The sequence below is a fragment of the Mustela nivalis genome (assembly GCF_964662115.1).
Source record: "Mustela nivalis genome assembly, chromosome: 2".
Taxonomy (NCBI): domain Eukaryota; kingdom Metazoa; phylum Chordata; class Mammalia; order Carnivora; family Mustelidae; genus Mustela; species Mustela nivalis.
This window is the reverse complement of record NC_139021.1, coordinates 9,077,241-9,089,242: the sequence shown is the minus strand read 5'-3', so window position 1 is coordinate 9,089,242 and position 12,002 is coordinate 9,077,241. Positions and strand designations below refer to the sequence as shown.

Genomic DNA, 12,002 nt, shown 5'->3' with positions numbered 1-12,002 from the left:
TGCAAAACACTGGGGAAAATACAATGAAAAAAGAATATTACAGCATAAACTCACTTATGAACATAGGTTTAAATATTATAAGTAAAATATTAGCAAAATGAATGCAGAAATCTATTAAAAATATGCCATGGACAAAAATGAATTTATTCTGGAAATTCAAGGATGGCTTAATATTGGAAAATTTATTAATGTGAGTCAACACATTAACAGATAAACATGGCTATCACAAAAGAGGCCAAAAAAGTACTTCGTAAGATCCAGGATCTGTGATAACAGATCTTCATCAATTTGTAATCAAAGGACACCTACTTAACTCTACCAAAACCTCACAGTGAACACCTTACTTATGATGAGAAATTGGAAAGATTCTTTTTACAGTCAGAACTAGACAGATTCTCACTCTTATTGTGGCTATTCCATTCTATACTGGAGGCCTTAGCAGGCATCATAAAGAAAATTTAAAAAAAAAAAAAGCAGAGGGATAAGGATTGGAACATTTTTTTAAGTTGCCATTTATTGGGGGAAAAAAAGTTTGTTCTTCTATATAGAAAACACAGGATCACCTACAGACTAATACCACATCTTTTTAAAAAGGTCAGCAAGATTGCTTAATACAGTATCAGTATACAGAAATCTTTTGTCTCTTTATACAACAGCAGGAACCAATTACAAGAGTATTTTAAAATCCCATCTACAAGATACTTGGAAATAAATCTAATAAAAATGGTGTAAAACCTCTATGGAGAAAATTACAAAACCTTATTGAAGGACTCAGAAGAAGGTCTAAATAAACAGAGAAAACTATTCAAAGTTCAGCAAGGAAGGATCAAAGTCAGGAAGATGTCAACTTTCCCCTAATTAACATATAAATTAAATGCAATTTCAATCAAAATTACACTAGGGATTTTTAGGGAATTTGAATAGCAGATTCTAAACTTACAGAAAACTAAAGAGCTAAGAACAGCTGAGATTAATTTGAAAAATGGGAATACCTCCTACCAAATATCAAGATTTACCATAAATCTACAGATATTAAAACCATGTGAAGGTGCATCCATGATGCAGTCTAGGGAGCCCAGAAATGGACCCATGAGTACATGAGTAGAGGGTACATGGTAAGGGTGGTGTTACAGATCAGAAGAATAGCATCTTTATAATGGCGCAGACAATTGGCTACCCAGATGGAAAACAACTGGTACCCTACCCCACACTGTAGTCGAAGGTTAATTCCCCATAGACAGATAAGACATTGGAGTAATGGAAATTTTCCACAAACGAGTCCAAAAAATACAAAAATAAACAACTACATTACTATTTTTGAATTCTATAAAACAGAAGCACTTATAAAAATTAAAGATAATTCGAAGGCTGGAAGAAGATCTTTGCAAAACACGTAACTGCTAAAGAATTTGCACCTAGAATATAAAAGAACTACAAATCAATAAGGAAAAAACCTTACAACTTAGTTAAAATAGGCAGAGGACCTGAAGAGAACAACTATGGATAGCCAATAAAAACAGAGGCAGACATCTAAGATACAGAAACTCACTAATAATTTTAGGAATGCAAGTTAAATAAAGTGTTAAGTGGTATTTAACAACCGACACGATTGGTCTGTGTTTTTTTTCTTTTTTTTTTTTAAGATTTTATTTATTTATTTGACAGAGAGAAATCACAAGTAGTCGGAGAGGCAGGCAGAGAGAGAGAGAGGGAAGCAGGCTCCCCGCTGAGCAGAGAGCCTGATGTGGGACTCCGATCCCAGGACCCCGAGATCATGACCTGAGCCGAAGGCAGCGGCTTAACCCACTGAGCCACCCAGGCGCCCCGATTGGTCTGTGTTTTAAACATCATATTATCTAGTTTTGGCAAGGATTAGGAACTCTCCTATACTGTTGATATAGGCGTATAAATTAATGCTGTTCAGAAAATTGGGCAATGAGGGGCGCCTGGGTGGCCCAGTCAGTTAAGCAGCTGCCTTCCGCTCAGGTCATGATTCCAGGGTCCTGGGATCAAGTCTCGAATCAGGATCTTTGCTCAGTGGGGAGCCTCCTTCTCCCTCTCCCTCTACCTGCTGCTCCCCATGCTGTTCTCTTCTCTCTCTGTGTCAAATGAATTTAAAAAATTAAAAACAAACAAGAAAATTGGGCAATGAATATACGGGGGGGGGGGGGAATCTCCTAATTGAGGATGTGGAAACGTCTCTGCTGAACACGCTAGAGAAGCTTTCATACCTGCGGGAGGAGACATGTGCAACATTGTCTGAAGGAAATGAAAGCAGGGAAACAATCTAAATGACCATCTGATGAGGGATGGCTGGCCGGGGCTGATCTCCTGCTGAGTTCCACCAGGAGGGCCATGCAGGCAGTGAGAGCCAGTGCACATTCTGATCCAGCAGGGCCAACGGGTTACCAGCTGTCAGATATTTTGAACATCACCATCGGAGATAAACTGAGTTATTCATCCAGTGGAATGTTATTCCCCAGTTAGAATGAATCAATAGCTCTACTTGTCTTTCTATGCAAAAATTTCCAACACGTAACACTGAAGGAAGAGCAAAGTTGTAGAAAGATATTGTTTACGCCAAAACACACACACACACACACACACACACACACAGCCACTCTTGTTCAAGGAAGCATAATTACACTATAAATATATTTCATATATATACGGATGGGATCACATATACCACATATGCACTTAACTTTCAGGATGGCAAACCCACTGAAGATGAAAAGAAAACAGCTTAGACTCTTGGGGATATTTTATTTCTTATTTTTAAAAAGATCCAAAGCAAACATGTAAACTATTGATATTTATTAAATCTGGGAAGAACTATAGTGTCTATTAATTTTCAAAACATTTATTTATGCCTCGAATATCTTATAATTTTCTAAGATTAAGAGATTCTGCTTTCAAAATATTTAAAGCTTTCACTATATGGAATCAAATCAACTGACTATAGCTGCAATCCATTTAAAATAAACAAGTGTAAAAAATTCATGCTTGTATAAAAGACCAATCTAGAGGCTTATTAATCACATTAAAATATATTCATTATATAATTCACAAAACAGAATATTTTATGATGCAATCAAAATTATTTGACTTATAATAATGTGACTTACATTTAACTTTTCTAAAATATCCCCACTATTATAAATCAAAGTACACCTGTTCATTCATCTTTCCTGTACATCTTATAGAGATTTGTCTGCAGGATAATTTTAAATGCAAATTAAATTTGCCAGCTTGGAAAGGCATTTTTTTCATAAGGAAAAAAAACCTCAGAGAATTGACCCAAATAATGAGACGTTCCCACTCTTTCCTCCAAAATTCACATCACAATTTACTCTTCAAATCAGTCATCTGAAATATGATACCGTGAACACTTTGGGAAGTGAGAATAGTTTGCTGCTTTTAACCAAAGTTGAGGAGAAAGTAAACTCTCATACTTCGGTTGCGCGTAAAGTAGCACTGATGTCTGCATACCTCTGTCCCTCAAAGCCCAGGTAACTTCTCGCCTTCGCTTCCTTTTCCTCCTCTTCCCGCAGGTTCCTCTGAGCCTCTTCCTTGTCTTTGGCTCTTTTGAGGCAATAAGCTTTCTCTTGCTCTCTGATTTGTTGTTCAATTACTGGAAAATTCTGCAATGCCTGAATCCTTTCTGATCGCTCTATTTCCTTACCATCCAACCACTTGAATAAAAAACAAGCAACATGGTACAATTATTCAAAAGTCACAATATGAATCAGCCCCAAGTTGACTTTGATTGGAATATTGTGAATTTAGAAACAATAAGTAGTATACCATAGTGATAAGCATAGTAATTAATGGGAACCATCAGGAATTTTGATCAAAATCATTTATTTAGTTCAATTAAGAGTTACAAAGTATCTTTTTTTTAAAGATTTTATTTATTTATTTGACAGAGAGAGATCACAAGTAGGCAGAGAGGCAGGCAGAGAGAGAGAGAGGAGGAAGCAGGCTCCCTGCTGAGCAGAGAGCCCGATGCAGGACCCAATCCCAGGACCCTGAGATCATGACCTGAGCCGAAGGCAGCGGCTTAACCCACTGAGCCACCCAGGCGCCCCGAGTTACAAAGTATCTTTACTGGTAAAATAATAGGTACATCTTCTGTTGAAACCAATTATTAATGACAAGCTCTCAAAATATATTGATTTTATAACTTGGCACTATACCAGCAACGCCAAATCCTCAAGTCAAACCACAGCTCCAAGTATAACAATGACACTTCGCAAATGCTCTCTACAAAAAAGGGCCTGGTATGTTACACAAAGTTGGGCTCTAATACAAACAGGCACGTGTTCTAACCTTAACAACAAAATCGAACACACTATATTGTTAACTGTTACAGTCATTATTTATATCTGGAGTTTTTATGGTGATTTTCCAAGCTGAAATATTGGAACAATTATCTGGATGGGCCCAGTGTAATCACAAGTGTCCTTATAGGGAAAGAAGGAGATCAGGAAGAAAGAGTCAGGGTCAGAGTCAGGGAGAGCTTAAAAGACATACACAGTTGGCTTTGTAGATAAAGGTAGGGGCTATGAGCTCAAAAAAGTAGATGCTTTTAGAAGCTCAAAATGCAGGGAAATGAATTCTCCCCTGAGGTCAGCAGAAGGAACACAGCCCTGCCAACACCTTAATTTTAGACATCTGACTCCAGAATGGTAAGAGCACAAGTTTGTGTTGTTTTAAGCTACTATGTTTATAGCAACTCAGTATCACAACAGTAGGAAACAAAGACAAAAGGAAAATCATACAAAGATTGGGTAAAACACAAATTTAAAAAATTAAACAGGATCAGTGAAATTATATGTCAAAATTATAATGTTGATATTTGGAAAAACAATTTGTAGTACATTCTGGATATAAGGACTCACATGGGCTGCAGGTTTCAGGCACCTGGCCAACAGCTGTCACAGCTGCCGGCTTGAATGCACAGTGGCAACAGGGGCCCCTGCATGCTTCCAGGGAAGTGGCTCACAGTGGTATGCTACAGGATCCATTTCTATGATATTCTGGTTCTCATCATTCATGTTTTTAGTACGTCAGCATATAATGATGATCAGCTTGGGTTATGCTTGAGCTAATATATCATTTTATTCTAAATATATATTCCAGATTCAATTACCTGAGTCACTCATTCTCTTAATCAAAAAAAAAAAATTACATTAGAAGAAATGTGTTCCATAAATCCATCAACCTCGACTATGCAGAACACAGCCGTCTAAAAACAATGTCCTCTGAGAATAAAAGAAAATGCCTATCACGAAGTCAATGCATTCTTGCATTTTCTTGCAGAAGCATATGGGACTCATGCAGGTCAGAAACTCTTGGAATTACATGAAAATTAGCATTACTAGTTGAATATAATCAGGTACATGATTTCTCTAGAAACCATCTGTTTTTCCCCAGGCTTCAGAAACATTAGGTGAGGGGAGATACGGCATAACAGGTTAACACATAGAGCGTAGGCTCTCCAGTGAGGTCCCTGGACCAGCAGCATCAGTGCCAGTGGAGATTTTGTTAGAAATGGAAAATCCTGGGTGCTACATCAGACCAATGAATCAGAAACTCTGGGGTGTGGCTCAGCAAACACCACCGAAGAATTCCAAAGAGTAGCAAAGTCTGAGAACCACTAGCAGAGAGAATGAGCTAAGGGAAATCAATGCAAGAAAGTTGTAGAAGCACAGTAGTTTAAGAAAATGCTATACAGAGGTACACAGCTCATCACCTCAAAAACTTTCAGCTCTCAGTTTGCTATTAGCAATGATGAATGCCCTCCATGACTATGTTTGCATTCATCAAGAAATAGTTCAGCTAAGCCCTGTTGTGTTTTGAATGAGAAAGGAGAAATGTATTTATTTTCCAAAAGTTTATTAAATCCATTAAAACAACTTCAAAGTTTCAGTAAACGGAAGGATTAGTTCTGATTTTCTGGAATATTCCGTTCTCTAAAACCACACATTCCCTGACAATGCTGTGAATAAACATGCAATATAACACGTTGCTTGTTTTCATTTCTCTGAGATTTCTGCATCATTAATATGAGCATACCTTTAATTGCTGAAGGGTTGCCACCACGAACTGCCTATAGCCGTCAAAGTCAGCACACGGGTTACCCATGAGAAAGAGCTCCTTCAGGTGGATATTGTGCTGTAGGGTTTTAATGCTGCTCAACTCTCCAATGAAATTTACAGTCAGGTCGAGTTTTGTCAGCCATTCGCATCCTGTGGAAAGAAGTGAAAAGAAAACAGAGCAAAAAAAAAAAAAAAAAGAAAAAATCACACTCGTAATGAAATGTGTACAACAGCTCAAAGCAGGAACAACAGTTGCAATATTTTAAGTATGATGATTAATTACAAGGCTTACCAAGAAATACGTTTTCAGAAATACCAACTCAAAGGGTAGCCCTGACTCGCTTTTCTTTTTTTTTTTTTTAATTTCATTTATTTATTTGACAGAGTGAGAGAGAACACAAGCAGGCAGAGCAGCAGGCAGAGGGAGAGGGAGAAACAGGCACCCTGCCAAGCAAGGAGCCCGACATGGGGCTTGATCCTAGGACTCTGGGATCATGACCTGAGCCGAAGGCAGTTGCCTAACCAACTGAGCCACCCAGGAACCCCCTGACTCGCTTTTCTATGTGCATTTCCCCTTGTCTCTCCAGCCAAGGGAAATCACTTTCCCTGCCCGATCTGCAAGCCCTGGGCTGGGTAACATGCGGATTTGGTCACCCTGTGCTAATAGAGAGGACACGACATCAGAACAAAGGTCCTTCTAGAGAGGATACCAGCACTCTGTCCTGAGGATTTTGCCAGGTGGGCAGGACACATCTCTCCATGAAGGGTGATGGTGGGAGGGGTCTCCAAAAGGCATAGCATTTCATAAACCTTAGGCATCAGAATTAATATTTACAAAGTCACACTGAAGGGACAGAATGACTCCAAGACCACTAGGAACTGTACTGGAGGTATCAACAACAGTAAAGAGTTAGAGTTTGGTCCTCAGAGGAGTAACAGAAAAAGGACGAGTCACGGATGCAAAGACGGTAGATCTGCCCCATCCGCCTACATTGTAGAGAGGGCTGGATGCCACAGAAATCTGAATCAACTCCCTTTCCTCACATCCCATGGGAACCTGAGAGTTAGGAATACTCTAGTATTAGGCAGATCGGAGTTCACATTCCATCTTGGTCACATCCTTGCTGTGTGATGTTGGATAAGTTACAGGCTGCAGCCTTTGCCTCTGCAGTTTTACAAACAGCACTGGTACCCAGCTCAGGAGTTGCTATAAAGACAATGTAAGATGATTCAGGTGAGGTATTTAGCACAGTACCTGTCACCTAAAGAGCTTCAGCAAACATTAGCTAGGATGAGAAATGACCCAATAAGCACTCTTAGGATTATGCTGGACAATGTAATTATGGGGGAAGAAGGATGCTTGCTTTCCCATGAGCAAAAGTTTGCAGTTCCTCGGTGTGGATTTAGGAAGAGTTGATCTGATTTACACAGCAGCCTCTGAGAGCTAGGTTCAGTAGAAGGCTGTCTTCCTGTGGCTGGCTCACGCTTGTTGGATCCACCTGGCAGAGTTTGCATCCATTAATACCTAGAGAGCCATCTCCAGCTGAAAACCCAGCCCTGCCTTGCTGTGCACCATTTCTTCAAATGTCTACATGCTCCGGCCCTCCCATAGGCTTCCTGATTCTATCTTGCTTTTCTGTTGTTGTTTGGGGCTGTGTAACTTAGGGCAAACTTTGGTTCCTGATACAGTAAACTCACCAGTATGATCTTGATTCAGGTGGGTTCATAGCTCTGCAATCACGTCACCTTGGGCAAGGTTCTTATTGTTAAAGGCTATACGATGGAACCAGCTTCATTAAATGTTACTGTTTCTCTCTTCTTTACTCTTTCTTGATGCTAGCACCTGACTCCACCTTGTCCAGAATTCCATGTTTTCTTCCTATCTAGTCATATCCCAAACCAGAATATTCCAAATAAGATCGTTCTGCATTAGTGCTTCCAGAGGGAGGGCCTCACTCTCGAGTCATCTATTCCTGGGTTCATTCATCCCTTCATTCAGGAGTTATTCCCCAGTCCCTGCTATGACCAAGTTACTGAGCCAGGACTTCAGGATAAAGGGCTAAATATGGAGAAAGATTTTGTCTAATATGGAGAAAGGAGAAAAAAGATGGACATTCCAGGAAAAAAAAATTGGGGGCAAAGAAGTGAATCTTCAGAGGCAGGCAGAACCAGAAGTAGGCAATGCCTATTGTTATAAGCCAGCCTACATCGATATGCTCTGGTTCTTTCTACATCCCCATTCATTGTTCGACCCATTGGTTTTGGCTTCCACCCTCAATATTCTACTAGATTCGCTCCTCTAAAGCTGATAAAGGAGATCCTCATGTTGATAAATCTAACAGACCCCTCTCAATCCATTATGTCACTAGAACAGTCGATGCTTATGGCACGATTGACCATGAATTCTTTTTTTTTTCCCCCAAAGATTTTATTTATTTATTTGACAGGGAGAGAGAGATCACAAGTAGGCAGAGAGCCAGGCAGAGAGGGGGAAGCAGGCTCCCTGCTGAGCAGAGAGCCTGATTCGAGGCTTGATCTCTGGACCCTGAGATCATGACCTGAGCTGAAGGCAGAGGCTTAACCCGCTGAGCCACTCAGGCGCCCCAACCATGAATTCTTTCTTAAAAACTTTATTTTGTTTTTCTTTTTATCTTTATTTTTAAGTTCTTGTTTTAATTCAAGTTAGTTAACATACAGTGTTATATTATTTTCAGGTGTATAATAGATGATTCAAAAATTCCATAAATCACCTGTTGCTCATCATATCAAGTGCACTTCATTGTTTTTTTTAAGATTTTATTTATTCACCTGAGAGAGACAGAGAGAGAGAGAGAGAGAGAGAGAAGGACCAGAGAGAGAATAAGCAGGGGAAGAAGCAGAGGGAAAGGGAGAAGCAAACTCCCTATTCATCCCAGAGCCCAACGTGGGGCTTAATTCCAGGACCTAGAGATCACGACCTGAGCCAAAGGCAAACACCCAACCATCTGAGCCACCCAGGCATCCCATGTCAAGTACACTTCTTTTTTTTTTTTTTTAAGATTTTATTTATTTATTTGACAGAGAGAGATCACAAGTAGGCAGAGAGGCAGGCAGAGAGAGAGAGAGGAGGAAGCAGCCTCCCCGCTGAGCAGAGAGCCCGATGCGGGACACGATCCCAGGACCCCGAGATCATGACCTGAGCCAAAGGCAGCGGCTTAACCCACTGAGCCACCCAGGCGCCCCGTCAAGTACACTTCTTAACCGACCATAAATTCTCTTTGAAATGCCTCAGTGGTCTTGGGGTTTACTTTCTTATAAATAGGCCAAGCAGAAGAACAATTAAAATTTAATCTTTCCTTGTTCTCTTTTATAATTCAGCTTATTACTCTTGGTCCCCTTTACAGACTTTTGCGCTCCATCAATGGTAACATATCCCAGATTTCCATCCTCGACCCAGTATTCTGTCTCATGTTTCTCTTGATGACAACAGTCATGTTCCCAATTTCTGATGAGTCCCGAACAATAATCTCACATCTGACCATTGAACTGAATGTCATACTCCTATTTCCAAATGCCTACAAGACATCCTATTCAATGTGTCTAAAAATGAACTCTTCATGTTTTCTCTCACTCTCCACTCCTCAAGACAGCCTTCCTGCCTCCTTGATGTCTACATCCTATTAATGTCATCACCATTTTGGTGTCAGTTGCCAAAAGTCAAGTCATAACTAACTTGAGTGTTAACCTAAATTGTTCTTTAATCCCCTTCATTTCATCAGTCATCAATCCCTGCAGACCTCAACCCCCACATTCTTCCCACCTACTTCTTGTCCACTGTAATCCTATTACCAACAGGCCGGCTCAGGTTCTTGCCCTCTTGTGTATGCAAAATGGATTATATCCTAAGTCATCTCCGCATATTTTGAGAACAGGAAAGAAGGAAGGACAAAAGGAAGAAAACGGTGACACAAGACTCCAACATGTTCAAAAATTTACGTATTTTTGATTTTGCTGTAATGTTGTAGATGAAGAACCTTCCAAATGTTCATTATATTTTTCAAAATGATAAATTTTAATTGTTCTTCTGCTTGGCCTATCTATAAGAAAGTAAACCCCATCTGTCATCCTAACAAACAATTCTTGCTGAACTTGGCGGGCTTGAGAAAGCCTCTTCTTTGGAGTTAGGTACTCCTTCCTTCAGCTGAGGACCACAGTCCATCTGTTCTTCGACGATCCACCTCAATGGCTCATGGTGGTGAGAAGGTCTTCACAACTGACAATGTTGACTTGCCCAGGGGGAACCTCACACCCTGAGAAACCCACACTCCTTCCAGGTTAGAATGCGTAAGGAAGAGGGATAGAAAAAGAAGGCAATATATCATATCCCAGTGAACCCAAAACAGAGGAGAAAGTATGCTAGCTCGTTTTTGCCAGCCAGCAAAACAAAATAATAAGCAAGCAAAAATCCATGTTATCTTTAAAATTATACTGAGAATTACTCAAGTGGGTGAGACGAGTCATCTTCCTCCTCTGACCTTAACCCTAAACAGAGTTCATACTTACCAGCAGACAGATCTGCAGCCTCCTCCCTCCCTACTGTCCATCCCCTCAAACACCTCCTCAAACTACCCTGCACCCAGTGCCTCCTTCTTAGAGCTGTAAGGTGGCGCTCTCAAGAAGTGCCCAGGTAGAGGCCAGCAGAGGGCTGCGGACTACAGTTCCCAAAGCTCAAAAAGACAATAGTGACGATGCTGCCCTCTCGTGGCAGAAGAGCAAAACACAGGAAAACAACTCTCCCAAGATCCTTTCTTAACCAAAACAAGTCCTGAACATACCAACTAAGAGTGAGAGTTTTATTTTTTTTTTTTTTAGATTTTTTTATTTATTTATTTGACAGAGAGAAATCACAAGTAGATGGAGAGGCAGGCAGAGAGAGAGAGAGAGAGAGGGAAGCAGGCTCCCTGCTGAGCAGAGAGCCCGATGCGGGCCTCGATCCCAGGACCCTGAGATCATGACCTGAGCCGAAGGCAGCGGCTTAACCCACTGAGCCACCCAGGCGCCCAAGAGTGAGAGTTTTAATTATTTCTCTGACATTACAGACTGACATTGTACTATCACAAAACATGCATACACAATAAATTTTGTTATTCCACTTGTTCACATGAGACTGCAGCATTGGGCTATAGAGTGGCGGCTAGAGGAGAAATTCTGCATTTCTAATGCAGAAAAATGCGCATGATGGACAGAATCTTCCCAGTTCCAGCACTGAAGACGGCTTTGGGGCCTTTGATCACGACAGCATTTTAGGTTTTGAGGATGAAAATTCGGAACGTATGATGAATAATTACATCTTGTTGCTGTATAACCTTGAGAGTCACCAAAATACCCATTTCTACACTAGGAGGCAAACAGGCTAAAATCCACCATACCCTAAGTAAAGTCTTCCTAATTTTAGTTATTGGCAGATGGGAGTGGGGTGGGAGAGCAGCTCGCCTGGCTCTGCTTCATGCTCCTGTACTCCAGACTCAAGCCTGCCAGTGGCCATGACCTACCCACGCTCACAGAGCCCCCAGTAGCCTTGCCAGCCGAGTGAGAGGCCGGATGTGGAAACAGAAGCTCACAACCACAGAATGAGCCTGCACCAGACACCTAATCAGCCAAATCCATCATGATTATGAACAGACACCAAGTGTTACCAGGCATTTAAAAAAAAATAAAATAAAAGCACAAAATAGAAGCCTGCAAAGTAAAACAGGAAACCTTCCAGAATGTAGAATAACAAGACAAAGAGGTTTAAATAAGGAATACAGAGTAAGAGAAATGGAAGATCAATCTAGTACAAGAAAAATCCATTTGAAAGAGTTCTAGATGATATAAGATTAAAGAGAAGTGATGGGTATGTCTATTACCTTGACTGCA

General features: G+C 40.5%; 1 protein-coding gene across 3 annotated transcripts in view; it reads right to left on the bottom strand.

Annotated features, from left to right (window-relative positions):
• DNAAF11 (dynein axonemal assembly factor 11) overlaps nucleotides 1-12,002 on the bottom strand; it is a 72,024-nt gene that overhangs the window by 44,084 nt on the left and 15,938 nt on the right. For all 3 annotated transcript variants that reach the window (XM_082721282.1, XM_082721283.1, XM_082721284.1), the window contains 2 exons: nucleotides 6,082-6,254; nucleotides 3,493-3,695 (listed from right to left, as the gene is read on the bottom strand). In XM_082721282.1, the coding sequence (XP_082577408.1) occupies nucleotides 3,493-3,695; nucleotides 6,082-6,254 (376 nt within the window). The remainder of the gene's footprint in view (nucleotides 1-3,492; nucleotides 3,696-6,081; nucleotides 6,255-12,002) is intronic.